The sequence below is a fragment of the Cannabis sativa genome, chromosome 8, assembly GCF_029168945.1.
Source record: "Cannabis sativa cultivar Pink pepper isolate KNU-18-1 chromosome 8, ASM2916894v1, whole genome shotgun sequence".
Classification (NCBI taxonomy): Eukaryota; Viridiplantae; Streptophyta; class Magnoliopsida; order Rosales; family Cannabaceae; genus Cannabis; species Cannabis sativa.
This window is the reverse complement of record NC_083608.1, coordinates 37,223,910-37,239,068: the sequence shown is the minus strand read 5'-3', so window position 1 is coordinate 37,239,068 and position 15,159 is coordinate 37,223,910. Positions and strand designations below refer to the sequence as shown.

The window sequence follows — 15,159 nt, the reverse complement described above, 5'->3', positions numbered from 1 at the left end:
CCCCGCTTCAAGCCTCCATTGGGTCCTTACACCCACGGAATAAATGGCTCTTATACACGAGTACGCCACTCTGGCTGCTTCCTGGATTGATGACTGGCCCTACAGACCAACACGAGTGTTTCCAGCGTGCTTTGTCCTCACTCGCACGCTTCCTGGGAAAACTTCCCAGGAGGTCACCCATCCTTAAATTACTCCAAGCCAAGCACGCTTAACTGTGGAGTTCTTTCGAGATGGGCTACCGAAAAACAAGATGCACCTTGTTGACATAGGTAGTACCAATCAATCCATTTAAGCTCTATTCAACTGTGTAGTCCCATACCTACACAGTCTCAGAATCATCCCACTTGACCTTCCCCAGGCGGTGTGGGATTGCACAGCTTACCCGGTGTTTCCCCTTACGGATCACGGGACTACTGACTGTCACAATCACCCCCCCTTACGGGGTCCGACGTCCTCGTCGACCACACTTCCGGCTGGGTCAAGGCTCTGATACCATTTGTAACGTCCCCGCTTCAAGCCTCCATTGGGTCCTTACACCCACGGAATAAATGGCTCTTATACACGAGTACGCCACTCTGGCTGCTTCCTGGATTGATGACTGGCCCTACAGACCAACACGAGTGTTTCCAGCGTGCTATGTCCTCACTCGCACGCTTCCTGGGAAAACTTCCCAGGAGGTCACCCATCCTTAAATTACTCCAAGCCAAGCACGCTTAACTGTGGAGTTCTTTCGAGATGGGCTACCGAAAAACAAGATGCACCTTGTTGACATAGGTAGTACCAATCAATCCATTTAAGCTCTATTCAACTGTGTAGTCCCATACCTACACAGTCTCAGAATCATCCCACTTGACCTTCCCCAGGCGGTGTGGGATTGCACAGCTTACCCGGTGTTTCCCCTTACGGATCACGGGACTACTGACTGTCACATTTGTTGTTCTCTTGACCTTGAATTTATTATCTACAATTCACATTTTAAAAAATAATAAGTTATTAAAAATAAATATGCATATATAAAAGAAAAAAAAATATTATAGAATGATAAATTACACACACTATATATATCCAAAAGCGTATGTCAAATTTTAATAAATCATCATACATTGTCTTTTATAAATCCAAAAACGAATATCAAACTTTTATTAATAAAAATAACAAAATAACCTAACAGTATACTAAGTCTTACCAATATCCCACATATATCTTTATATATTAAAAGTGCCTATTTAACGGCAATTCTTGGTTTGACGGTAATTCTTGGTTTAACGATTCTTTTATTTTTTTTAACCCAAAAATAAATAATTTTTATTTTCTTTAACGGATTCTTTTAACGCCGTTAACTTTTTTTCTTATAAAAATATATATATAAAAAAAAAAATCATCTCAATCGTAGCTCTGTTTGCTCTGTTTATTTACATAAATGAATTGTTTCTCTTCTTAGGGCTACCATCGATACCTTCTATGGCTGCTATCTCATTCAACACGCCGAATTTCCCATCTGGGTTTGCTTTTCCAGGTTGAACTAAGCTAATTTTTCACCATTGACATCGTAAATTCAGATTCTGTGTTCGTTTTATAGTTTCAATTCATTCATTTTTGGTCGTTTTGACTTCTTGACCAAGTCGTCTCTCTCTTTCTCTGAAGGTGTTGTGGAAATTGATGATCTGGGTTTTCATCAATCGTTCAACATATTTTGAAATAAATATATTCCGTACATTCAATCTATGAACGTTCCCTTATCGAGATCCATTTTGTCGGGTTTTCATCAATCGTTCAACATATTTTGAAATAAATATATTCCGTACATTCAATCTATGAACGTTCCCTTATCGAGATCCATTTTGTCAAAAATGATTTAGCTTTTCTTTTAAAAACAAATGGAACAGAAACAGCGAAGCTCATCCCTGAGCATATGCTGACGTTCAAGATTGTTGGAGAGCCTGAGGGTCCTCATTACGCTCACTATGGTGTTGTGGGAAGTCATTTGGTATGTGGGCAGTCTATTTCACTTTCCTCTGATTAAACCTATTGGTTATTAGGGCTCATTCTGTTGTTAAATGCATTTCTTTAACTTTGGGTACCAAAAATTGCTGCATTTTTGAAATATTGGTTATAATGGTCACATTTAATTGTGTTATTTATACGCAGGAAAAAGGCCTAGAGATTTACTAAATCCCAAGGTTGTTAAGTATATGCAGTCTGTGTTTAATTTAGCATTATTATTACCTGGCAGGCTTTGAAGTTATTGGGAAGTGAAGTGCTTGTGGGCTAATTTCTATATTCCTTTCAGGAGTTTGACTTCAAAGAGAAGAAAACTTTGGAAGAAAGGAAAATGGCGACCGTCGGTGGAATCAAAGAAGTTGATGGGAATCAGAACAGTCTCGAGATCGAAAGCCTTGCTCGTTTTGCTGTCGATGAACACAACAAGAAACAGGTGCAGATCCTCATTTTCTATCCGATTACAATTTTTTTTCTTATTTAGTTATTCAGATATCGATCGATGACCGATCGTTGTGTAGAGGGAAAGAACTGAGATTGATTTCTTTGTTTTGGGATGCAGAATTCGCTTCTGCAATTTGAGAAGGTTGTAAACACGAAAGTGCAAGTGGTTTCTGGTACGATGCATCATATTACGTTGGAGGCTTTGGATGGGGATAAGAAGAAGGTTTATGAAGCCAAGGTGTGGGAGAAGCCATGGATGCATTTTAAGGAGCTCCAGGAATTCAAATATATTGGTGATGCTCCTTCTGGATCATCCTCTTAATTCTGAGCTATATGGTAAGCTGTAAACGTCTTTGATTTTTTTTTTTCAAATCTATTTATCTAATTCTATATATGATTATGAATACGGGAATATAAGAAAAAGACTCTGTTTTTGCAATCTTACTTTTATTGCAATATTATGAAAATATATATTTCTTTTGAGTAGTATCATTAGACGCTCTGATAAAATTGAACCTCAATTGAGTTGTTTCATATTTCAAAACTGACACAAACAATGATCCTGATCACTTAACTTTGACCCTTGTGCTATTTGGTTACAAGTACTATTGTGTAAACCATTGTTTTCATGTTAGTATTTGCTTAAGTTTCATGAATTGACATCATTAGACTTGATCACTTAGTAGTTAACATGTTATTGATCATTATATAAGAAAGATGATGTGTTATTATTATTATTTTCAATTCGTTTGTTAGAGAATTCTTGGTCATGATCTCAGAATCGGTTGATTACTGGTCACTGGGGTTGGAGCCCCAGTGACCAGTAGGAACCATCATACTATCGGAGCACTCTGCTAAAATGCTACCTTAAGGCTAATTTTCCCTTTGATTGATATTGAAATGTATCTATATGTTATGTGCCTTACATTATGTCTTCAAATGATTTTAATGAAAATGTCTAATTTAATTCAACTCCTTGCTTTAAGCTTGATTCACCTCCCATAATCTTCACCTCTCTGTTTTGATAGGAAAATGTTGCTGGTAAGTCAGGATTGACACACTGTATTGACAGATCAAGTTATCAAAAGATCAAGCATTTCTGTGAATTGGAAAACTAATGTTAGAAGATAAATGTTGGGAAAGAATTTATAAACAGAACATAATGTAGGATCTCTTATTATCTTTTTAATACAAGTGGATGTTTTTTTTCTGAACAAAAAAGAAAAAAGGAAAGACAGAAAAGAAAAAGGGAAAAAGACAAAAAGAAGAGGCTGTAGCTACTCAAGGCATTTGATGAACTTATAATAATTTAGTGTATGATCAGAATGTTAACAAAGATGAGGTTATGATTGACAACAATTAGTCACTAACATGGATATGTATTTCAGATTTCCTTAGACTGCTGTGGAACACTCTAATTGTATGAAAATCACAGTGAGTTGCCAGAATTTCTTGGTGGTTCCCACACGTGTCGATGAGGGAGGTTGCCTTCGATCTGATAAGGGTCCGTGGAAGAATCCAGAAATATTGAAGGTTTAAACTGGAATAATAATTTTTCCTGTTGTGTAATATTTTTACAAGCTTTAGCTATGAACCCTTGTATGTCCTTGTTAATTAGAAACCAATGATTGTTATAACCCGTCTTTTTTCACAGATGGTTCACAATGGTGAAGCGCGGCGTGCCAGGCAGATTGTCAAGGTTATAACCAGCGAGGGGAAGGTTACCTATATTAAACCGCACTACCCAGCGGTAAAACTTCATAAACTATCTTGACTTTGTATTAATGTGGAGCATGCCATTTATTTTTTCTGTTCCTGGTTGTCATATTATTATATTGGCTGCACCTTCTAGCAGGTGAAAGGTAGTGATACATCGACTGCTGAGTCGGGTTCTGAAGCTGAAGATATTGGCTCTCCCAAAACAATAAAGAGCTATTCACATCTTCGGTTGACTCCTGTTCGTGAGGAAGTATGTTGTCATCTTTTATGTTAAATCATTAGTACCATATATATATATTATATTTATATGCACTAATGTCAGTCATCTTATAATTAAGACCCTTTTTTTGGAATCGGTAATCATTGGATTTAAAACTTCTTGTAGTTTTGACACTTGTATATATCATAACATGCCCAAAAGGGGAGTACAAACAACTGGGAAACTACATAGCAATTGCTGTAGTTTTCTACTCCTAAAATGGTAGACTTAGGTGGGTTGCCAATTTGAGAAAAGAAAACATAGTTTTCTTTCAGGTATAGTCATAACAAGTATACTTAAAATAAATGTGATGCAACATAATATATGTACTTAAAATGGTCTACTCAGAAAAATTGTGCACTTCTATATTTTATTCAGTTTTTTTATTTTGGTGAATGTTGGTTATTTATAATGTTCTTTTTGCGAATATGTAGTCTAAGACTGTCGGAAAAGCAAGCTATGCTGTTAACTTTGCCGTGAAGAGTTTATTGTTATTTATAATGTTCTTTTTGCGAATATGTAGTCTAAGACTGTCGGAAAAGCAAGCTATGTTGTTTCCTATTTAAAAGTTATTTGAATGTTATTCAAATTATTGTTATTTTTTTTATTTTTTTTTTGTAAGAAACTGAATATTTTTAGTTATGCTCATAAATATCATCATGAAATAAGGAAGCAGTTTTAATTTGAAAATTGTTAATTTTTTGAATTTGAACTTGGGGATGTGTTTCCTATTTAAAAGTTATTTGAATGTTATTTAAATTATTGTTATTTTATTTATTTTTTTTTTTTTTTAAGAAACTGAATATTTTTAGTTATGCTCATAAATATCATCATGAAATAAGGAAGCAGTTTTAATTTGAAAATTGTTAATTTTTTGAATTTGAACTTGGGAATGTGATATTAGGTTAATCATATTTATAATGCAATTTGCTCTCTCCATAGATTTGCTCTCAGGTCTCAATTCCGTCTCACTGTAATGCAATTTTTAATAATCTCACTTTCATATTTATAATGTTTAGATTTAATTAACTAACACTAAAACTCTCTTTCTTTATCATCGTCTTCTCCTCTTCTTTCTCAATCAAGGTCAATCCTGAAGCCTCCACTCCAATTTACTCGCTCCGTGGCCTCGACAACTTCAAGTTCTTCTCATTGTCTTTCTACTGGTACTGGTAAGAGTACTCTGTCTTCATTGTCTTTTTACTTCTCAACACCTTATCGTCTTTTTACTCTATTCTCAAATTTGCTGGATTCTTTCCAATTTCGTTGACTTTATGTTTGCTGGTAATTAAAGTTTATTGCAATTTTTCTATAATTTTCAATTACTATCTTGATTTTTGTTTTTATTACTAACCAATTCAGACTGTATAATTAGTATAGTTATTTATTTGTTTTAGGTGTTTTAAGAGCTTAATAATATTGAATTAATTAAAAATCATTGATTTATTTTGTAATTAATATACACAAAAAATTAATTAAAAATCATTGATTTTTTTGTACTTAATATACTATTGAATTCTATTACATATGTAGTTTTTTTTTTTTTTTTTTTTTTTTGCAGAAAGCATATTATTGGATTGAAGCTGAAATCATATTAAAAAATATCAACCAAGATTTTTATTACATGTCGTGTGATTTTTGTAATAAGAAACTTATGTTCTACAACGACAACGAAGAAACAGATTGTGAAAATCCAAAATGCGTAAAAAGATGTCTTCCTACACCACGGTAAGCACATTATAACTAAATTAATACTTGAACTTCTTGCACATTCATACTAACCGTTACATATTCTGTATAAATTATTAGTGCAAGGACATATGTACAACTCGACGATGGTACAGAGTTGCTAGATGCTGTGATGTTCGGTGATGTTGCAGAAAACATATTCTCATGTACTGCAGTTCAATTAAGATCATATTCGGACGAGGTAACTATAAAAAAATAAATATGTAAAATTTATACATTTTCGTACATAGAAATACATTAAAACTTATAACTAATCATTTTTTTTTCTTCAGAAACATAAGTTGTTTGTCCAAAAAACTACAAGGCAACTATCAGCCAAAAAATGGAGAATTCAGTTGTACGTAGATGCAAACCGAACAATGAGTTCAAAGTACAATCAGTTCACCATTCAAGCAGTTGAACCAATGGAAGATTAGGCAGAAGTTGCCATTTTTTTTTTACAGTAATTTTATTTTATTTAGTGTTAAGACTTTTCTTGGTGCCGAGCTTCTTTCAATTTCTATTGACTTGTTATCTACGGATTTACATGGAGTATTGTATGCAAGTATTTCATATACCCAATTTTCTAGAAGTAAATAATAAGTATCATTTTATTTTGATTTATATATACCTAATTATATTTTACCAACCAATTATAATAGCACAAATATTAATTTGCTAAAACAAATCATTCGTGTAATCATACCTTCACATACAATCTAAATAAGAAGAAAAAAAAATAAACTTTACCTAAAACTAACATTTACGTGCCTCGGCACGTAACTCCTACCTAGTATAATACATATAAGTGAAAAAAAAAGGGATCAAAATACAAAATTAACAATTAAATAATATTAATTACTCAATCATCTTATTGAATTATTCCAAATGCATATATAGTCTATAATCTTTAATTTTAGTCGAAGGGTATATATAACTCTGCATATATTTCTGTCTAAATTACTTAATTCTAGTAATTATAAAAAAGTTGATAAAAATTAATTTATATAATCAAAGGCACGTATTTCTCATTTAAAAGAAAAATAACATATACGAATAAATACACAGGACAATATCTATTCAATATTTATTTTAAATCTGATTTCAAATATTAATATAAATGAAATACTATTTTAAAGAAGATGAAAAAAGTTAGAAATAAATGAATAAAAAAATAATTACTTACAACTGAGGTGGTGCTTCCTGTGTCGTGGCTGCCTAGAAAAAGAATGATATCAAGACAAGATTACACTTCAACAAATAAACATGAAAAGTGCTTTGTAAGTATTTAATATTTACCAGTAAAGAAATAAGAAATAAGGCCATAGAAGATGATAGAAATAATTACCAGAAGAGACGGAGGGAGCAAGCCACTGATGTCGGTGTCGTATTTGTGATGTTCTACAAAGAGGAAGAAGATACTTATTTGATTAGAGAGAATCGATCTGAGCGAAAATAAAAAAAAAATAGAGACGAGAGAGGGAGGGAGAAGCTTACCTATTCCATTGTCATCGTCGATCTGGAATGGGGATCTGTAGGTGTGTGTTAGGTCCTTTTTTGGCAATTTAGTTGTCAAAATATTTTTTAATTAATGTGCATATTTATTGAACATTCAATTTGTTTGTTTGCCAAACTCTGGACCCTTTTTCCAGGGGGAGTTGTGGTTGGTTAGTACTTGTGAACATATCTTTTACAGTTAGCTTGTTTTTGGTTTCTTTGTGATATTCGATTGTGTTACTCAAGGGGAGTAGTTTCTTTTGATCTTGCTAACTTTGCCTTGCAGGTACTTTATGTTAAAAATTATTTTGTTCATCTAAAGTGCCAAAGGAGGAGATTGTAAAGTCCTTTTTTGGCAAGTTAGTTGACAAAATAATTTTTTCATTTATGGTAAGATTGTTGTGCATTCATATTCGATTTCTTGCCTTATAAATTTTGATTGTAGTTGCTCTTTTCCTTATTTGGAAAGTTGCACTTTCAGCTGAACTTTCCTTTGTTGAAAACTTCTTAAAAGAGAAGGAATTCTCTTTTGGAAAGTTGTCTTTTTTAGGGAAACTTTGATTATTGTCTTTTTCTTATTGATTTCGATTGTATCTTGATACAATCAGAATATCTAATCTGTTTTTGGCAGGAATCAAGCTTTGATAGAGGATCGGACCCGATTATAGCAAGTTTCCCGTTTCTGGTGTGATCTGCTGCGTCAGCATCCGAATCTGATGTAGCAGATTGTGTTTCTTTAGGAAAGTTTTTGTACAGCTGTAGATTCGAATTTGTGACTGTCTCTAAGGTTTCTATATTCTATAAATAGAGCCTAGAGAGCAGTCATTCGAGTTACCTCTTCCATTATTCATTTTTTGCATTTATCTTTTGAGAGAAGAGAGTGTTTCTTTGTTTTGTGAGAGCCTAGTTGTTCATCTAGGTTCTAGTTGTCTATTTCTGTTCTTACTCTGTCCTAGAGAATGTGAAGAACTACTTGACTGAACAAGAGATTGGTCTTCGGGAGAAGACTTGATAAAGCCTTACTTCAGGAGGAAGTAAGCACTTGGTCTTCGGGAGAAGACTTGTTGAAGCCTTACTTCGGGAGGAAGTAAGCACTCACACTTCAAAGACGAAGGGAGTTCGGGCTTGAAGGTGTTTCAAGAAGTCAGATTCATAAAGTGGATTACAAAGGATTGCGACAATACTTTAGAGGGAGTCTAAACTTGTTTAAGTCAATTGTCTTTGTAATTTTGATACTTTATTAATTGATTTCATTCTCTGGGCGTGGCCCCGTGGACTAGGAGTGTTCGGGAGAATACTGATACCACGTATAAATCTCTTGTGTCAAGTTATTTATTTTTCTGCTAATATTTTATATTCTGCCTGTTTTATTTTGCTGTAGCAGAATTACTTTCTGCCTCTGCAAACACTTACAATTTTATATTTTCTTATATATAGCTGACATTTTGCAAAAACACGATTTTTCAGTGTGTGCATGCGTTATTGCTCTGGCTGGAAGTAAAAAAGACGAATGAGGGTACCAGGAAAATCGACGAAGATATGAGCGTGGGAAGAGCCACTTCTGGTATGGTAGGGACGGCGATAGAGAGGAAAAAAGGCAGTGTGTTGTTGAATCGTTGATTTGGTTTGGCTATCCTGGAAGTGTGAGTTGACGAAAGAGAGGGAAGGAGGCGGAGGGAGAGTATGCGTGAGTTAGGGTTGCTTAGGGTTAGGGGTTGGGTTTTGCCTGATTTTCTTTCTATGTATAAAATATGTAATTTTTTTTAAGTAATAGAAACACATATGGGTTGGGTTGGGTTCATTGGGCCACAAAAAGCCCAGCCCGATTTCGACCCATAACATACGAGTTGATCACTTTACAACCCAACACAATTTTGGCCCATAATAAAATAAGTTGACCGGCCCATTTTCGGGTTGGGTTGGTCGGCCCAACTCAACCCATGAACAACCTTAGTCGTTACCCCTGTGGAGGTGGATGGTCCATCCCCTCCACAGGAGCCATGATTGGTGTTGCTTGGAACTGTAGAGAGTTGGAGAAGACCTCTACAGTTTTGGAATTGAAATCCCTGATTCGGTCATGCTCACCTGATTTCATTTTCATAGCCAAATCAAAAGTAGAAGCTGTTAATTTGGTACGTACTCTAAAGAATTTGTATTTTTATAATAACATTGTTATTCATGTTGTGGGTAATGCGAGGGGTTTAATTCTTGCTTGAAATGTGGATTTTACTTTCAAATGCTTATGTGTATCAAAAAATCAAATTTTGGGTATTGTGTATTCTGACCCTAAGCATCATCCTTGGTTGTTGTCTTGTGTTTATGGGCCTCCGTACTTTCACGAGAAAAAGAAATTCTGGTTGAACATGATGGACCTTGGTTTCAAGTTTGGCGGGCCTTGGTTGATCTTGGGAGATGTGAATTTTGTCCTGAGTAACTCAGAGCGGGTGGGATCCAAGGGGAAGCACCAATTTCTCCCATTCCTTGTTGAGTTAATTAATGGCCATGCTTTGATAGATATGCCCATAAAAGGTGACAACCTGAATTGGGAGACAAGGCTTTGGTTAACGAGAGTTGGTTAAGGATTTTTACTAAAGCAGTGGTTCGGTCGCTCCACACTTGCAATTCAGATCACCGACCCCTTTATGTTAGTATTGTGAATTCCGAGTCTAGAGCACAAAGGCCCTTTCATTTTGAGGCTTGGTGGACCAGGGACCCGCGGAGTACCCTAATTGTGAGTTATGCTTAGGCGTCAGTTTCCCATAACTGGGCCCCAGCTAGTATTTTTAAGAAAGTGGGTGCTACCCGCCTGACCCTAGGCAGGTGGAACTGAGAGCAATTTGGTAAGTTAGATACTAACATCTCCATGATGGAAGCCCAACTCCAGAATATCCAAAAATGCCCGTGGGGTCGAGAAAGTGGGCCCAGGAGTTGGAGGTGAGACAAAATCTAAATGAGGCTTTACGACAGAAAGCCTTACATTGGCAACAAAGATCCCAGGTCTCTTGGATTAAGGATGGTGATACGTGCTCTAGGTTCTTCTTCATTTCGGCCATCATCCGTAACAGACGAAACACAGTGGAAAGTATCTTGAATAATGATGGGGTGTGGATCTCTAATAAAAGAGACATTGCTAGAGAATTCTTAAATTTTCTAGGGGGCATATTAAAATACACTACCAGTATCTTGTATTCTGTAACTACGGAAAAACTGTTTTCAATACTAGTTTCATTATTCTGCATTTAATTAATCACTTAATTAATATTAAACTGGGAATATTAAAATACAGAATTTTAGATATAAATATAATATAAAATATACGTGTTTGCAAATAAATCTTAGACTAATTTAAAAAGAGAAAATTATGGCAAAGTCCCCAAAAGTTTATTTTTATGCAGATAAGTCCCCAACCTCAAAAAATAGCGGCAATAGTCCCCAAACTCGAAATTCTTGTAAGTCTGTTGGTCCTCTTTTTAACAGATCTGTTAATTTCTTCCTAAAATGTCACATGTTGATATTAAATTACGGCATAAGTCTCTTAAAAGTTCATTTTGATGCAGATAAGTCCCTAATCTTAAAAAAAATTGTGACAACAGCCCCAAGCTTAAAATTTTCGTTACTCCGCAGGTACCTAATTTAATAGCTCAATTGTTGTTCTAAAAAATATCACGTGTTAATAAAAATTAATTTAAATTAAATAAATAAATAAATTATTTTAAAAATTAATTAATTAACCTTTTCTTTTTATCTTTTCTATTTTTTTTATCTTTCTTCATCTTCTAGTTCTATAACGTCCCACTTCAAGTCTCTATTGGGCCCTTACACCCACGAAATGATGGCTTTCATACACGAGTATGTCACCCTAGCTGCTTCATGGACTAATGACTAGCCCTACAAACCAACACGAGTGTTTCTAGCGTACTTTGTCCTCACTCACACACTTCTTGGAAAAACTTTCCAAGAGGTCACCCATCCTGAAATTACCCTAGGTCAAGCACGCTTAAACATGGAGTTCTTTTGTGATGGGCTATCGAAAAACAAGATGCACATTATTGATATAGGTATTACCAATCAATCTATTTAAGCCCTCTTCAACTATGTAGTCCCATACCTACACAGTCTCAGAATCATCACACTCAACCTTCCACATGCGATGTGGGATTGACAGCTTACCTGGTATTTCTCACTACGGATCACGGGACTACTGATTATCACAATCACCCCCGTTACGGGGTCTGACGTCCTCGTCGAACACTTTTTGGGATGGGTCATGGCTTTGATACCATTTGTAACATCCATGTTTCAAGCCTCTATTGGGCCCTTATACCCACGAAATGATGGCTCTTATATATAAGTACGTCACTCTAGCAGCTTCATGGACTGATGATTGGCCTTATACACCAACACGAGTATTTCCAACGTGCTTTGTCCTCACTTGCACACTTTCTAGGAAAACTTCCCAGAAGGTCACCCATCTTGAAATTACCCCAAGTCAAGCACGCTTAACCGTGGAGTTTTTTCGTGATGGGCTATCAAAAAATAAGATGCACCTTGTTGATATAGGTAGTACCAATCAATCCATTTAAGCCCTCTTCAATTGTGTATTCACATACCTACACAGTCTCAGAATCATGACACTTACCTTCACCAGGAAATGTGGGATTACACAGCTTACCTGGTGTTTCCCCCTACGGATCATGAGACTACTGACTGTCACAAGTTCACTCCCAGCCCAACATCACAGCTCTGGTATGCTTTACTAAAACTCTCCAATTTATATTAGCAAGAGTGGTCGCTCTAAAAAAGATCTAAGTAAAGTTTTAACTAGAGAAGCTAATATCACAAAACAACCCTCAAAACCCACCACCCATTGTAGATGGGGACAGACAGAATAGATTCAGGGAGAGGGTTGGAGTAAGGTGCAACTATTTAGGGTTTTTTTTTTGCTTAATTATTTTTTCGAGTTTTTTGCATGGGATCGTGGGATGGGATGAGGAAGAAAGTGAAGATGAAAAGATGACACTTGTCGGCGAAAGCCTCCACCATCGAGAAGGGTGGGTGGCGAATCGTAGAAGGTTTTTTATATATATAATATTTTTTAATCTTTAATAAAAGATAATGAAAAATAATATTAAAGTTTTTAATAATTTTTTATTGTATGTTTAAATTATTTTTAAACAATTTTTATGTTGTGAAACAATAAATTTTTGACACGTAGAAGTTTTAAGAACTACAAAAAAGTTGTTAAATTGGGTACCTACAAACTATATCTACAATTTTTTGAGATTACGACTTATCTGCATCAAAGTAAACTTTTTGGGAACTTATTTGCATCAACGTAAATTTTTTAGGGACTTATGTCTCAATTTAATATCAACATGTGATATTTTAGGGAGAAATTAACAGATCTGTTAAAAAAAAGGACCAACAAATTTACAAAAATCTCGAGCTTGAGGACTTTTACTACAATTTTCCCATTTGCAAATTAAAACTTTATGAAGCTCTTGAGTTTCATCTTTACTTTCACCAGCACAAGCTATCAATATAATTTATTTGAGTAATAATATATGCACAATACAATACAAATGATTTATTTTAAAAGATCAATATAATTTAAAATATTAATTATTGTACAACATAAAGGCCAAGGGAGATTTTTCTTTTAACACGTTAATATATATAATATAAACTCTTTCTCTCAAGAGACATATGTACTAGTCGAAAATACAACTAACCAATAAAACAAATGGATACATCTACTCCTAAAAATGACTTAATTTCAATGTCACACTACTACAAATATAGTATTTTTTGTCGTTTTGCAACTGACATATATTCTTTTAGTGTCGGTTGTTAAAACCGACCTATATATCATAGACACAAAAACTACATTATTTTGCGTCAGTTTTCTACAGTCGGTACCAAAAATAGCGACAGTTGAAAACAATCGCTAATAGTGTAAAGAAATTTTTTTACAACATTCCCGTCAATTTTGTACCGACACAACAAAAAAACCAAAAAAAAAAAAAAACAAATCCAAATATTCATCCCGAAATTACACCTAAATCTAAAACAAATACCCAGATAATATTACAAATCTAAAATAGAAATATAAAAATATTAAGATCTACACAAATAAACATACACAAAAAAATCTAAAACAGATCCAAATACAAAACACAATAGCCACCGTCATTAAATCAAAACCCAGAAATAGACAATGGTCTTCCTCTTTGTTTTCATCCCCAACTCAAAAATTTGTACAAAAAAATATTTCACCCACGAGATCGAAAGAAAGAGAGAGTAGAGAAAGAGAGCAAAGAAAACTTACATGGTAACACTGGCATGGTGTCGAGACGAAAGAGAAGGGAAGAGGCCATTCATGGCCCGTTTGGCTCGTCGGCGTGTGGGTGGCAGAGCTGGTGTCAAGATGAGATAAAGAAAGGGAGAAGAAGGGTTGCACGGCTGGAAGATCGTAGGAGGCGGTGCATGGTGGGGTTGCCGATTGTCAAGAGAGTGAGAGAGAAATGGGGTGCGACTGATTGTGTTTTAGGTTTAGGTTTATATTTAGTTTATATATGTAGGGTTTTATGTGTCAATTGGGCCTTTATTGAATCAAGCTTTTTTTCTTTTTATTTAATGTGTCGGATTTTAATTGACGCTAGGTTGCGTCTATTATGAATTGGCGCGAATATCGAATATATCATTTTTAAATCGTCGCAAAATGTCATCGGTTCCAAACTGACAAAATTTTTTATTGTAGTTTTTTTACATCGATTTTTGGCATTGATCGAAGTGTTGACCTACGCAAAAACACACTTTTGTAGTAGTGTCAACTAAATTAAAATTATTTAACTCACAACAAATTATGTACTATCAAGTTTCATAACTAGCTCTACCAAGTAGTTTACATTTCAATATACTTTGTCCCATATGAGGGATGTGAAACCTTAAATTATGTTTTATATAAAGTCCCTTATATATATTTTTCTATTGTAAGTGATGTAATTTTTTTTGTTAAATGGTGTATAAATTTTATTGTATAGTGCATCATTTTATTTTAGATCATATATGTTTAATTTTTATTTTATTATAAATAATTTTATAAATATGATATAATTATTTTATAATTATATATAATTTTGTTAATATAGTATATACTATTTTTTAATGATATTATATTATTTTATTTTATTTTTATTGTAGGTATATATATGTTGTTGTATGATATATGCTTTTCGTTATATGGCATATAAATTTTATTTTATAGTATATCATTTTATTTTAAATTATGAATGTTTAGTTTTTATTTTATTATATATAAACGTGGTGTATAATTTTATAAATATGCTATAATTATTTTATGGTTGTATATAATTTTGTTAATGTGATATGTATAATTTTTTTAAGTAATAATATATTATTTTGTTTTATTTTATTTTTTATTGTAGGTATTTATGTTTTGTTGTATGGTATACACATTTTATTGTGTATACCATATTATTTATTTAAAATGA

The 15,159-nt window shown here is 34.0% G+C and overlaps 2 protein-coding genes and 1 long non-coding RNA gene across 4 annotated transcripts; 2 read left to right on the top strand and 1 right to left on the bottom strand.

The window, feature by feature from the left end:
- Positions 1 to 924: 924 nt before the first annotated feature.
- On the bottom strand, positions 925 to 7,712 carry LOC133029941 (uncharacterized). Its single transcript, XR_009683868.1, has 4 exons — positions 7,646 to 7,712; positions 7,497 to 7,549; positions 7,335 to 7,366; positions 925 to 961 (listed from the first exon to the last, which is right to left on the bottom strand). It is a non-coding gene; the product is annotated as an uncharacterized LOC133029941 (long non-coding RNA).
- LOC115701088 (cysteine proteinase inhibitor-like) lies at positions 1,447 to 2,810 on the top strand. The gene is made up of 4 exons (XM_061101937.1): positions 1,447 to 1,516; positions 1,887 to 1,987; positions 2,291 to 2,434; positions 2,561 to 2,810. The coding sequence occupies exons 1-4, from the start codon at positions 1,462 to 1,464 to the stop codon at positions 2,762 to 2,764; spliced, it is 504 nt and encodes a 167-aa protein (XP_060957920.1). The 5' UTR covers positions 1,447 to 1,461; the 3' UTR covers positions 2,765 to 2,810.
- Positions 3,492 to 6,768, top strand: LOC115700211 (uncharacterized). Of its 2 annotated transcripts, none has more exons than XM_061101935.1 (6): positions 3,492 to 3,975; positions 4,097 to 4,192; positions 4,295 to 4,411; positions 5,507 to 5,592; positions 6,230 to 6,350; positions 6,442 to 6,768. In XM_061101935.1, the coding sequence occupies exons 1-6, from the start codon at positions 3,865 to 3,867 to the stop codon at positions 6,583 to 6,585; spliced, it is 675 nt and encodes a 224-aa protein (XP_060957918.1). In that variant the 5' UTR covers positions 3,492 to 3,864; the 3' UTR covers positions 6,586 to 6,768. The 2 variants fall into 2 exon arrangements, with proteins under 2 accessions (XP_060957918.1, XP_060957919.1); XM_061101936.1 differs by having other exon boundaries at positions 3,495 to 3,975; positions 4,298 to 4,411.
- Positions 7,713 to 15,159: the final 7,447 nt, after the last annotated feature.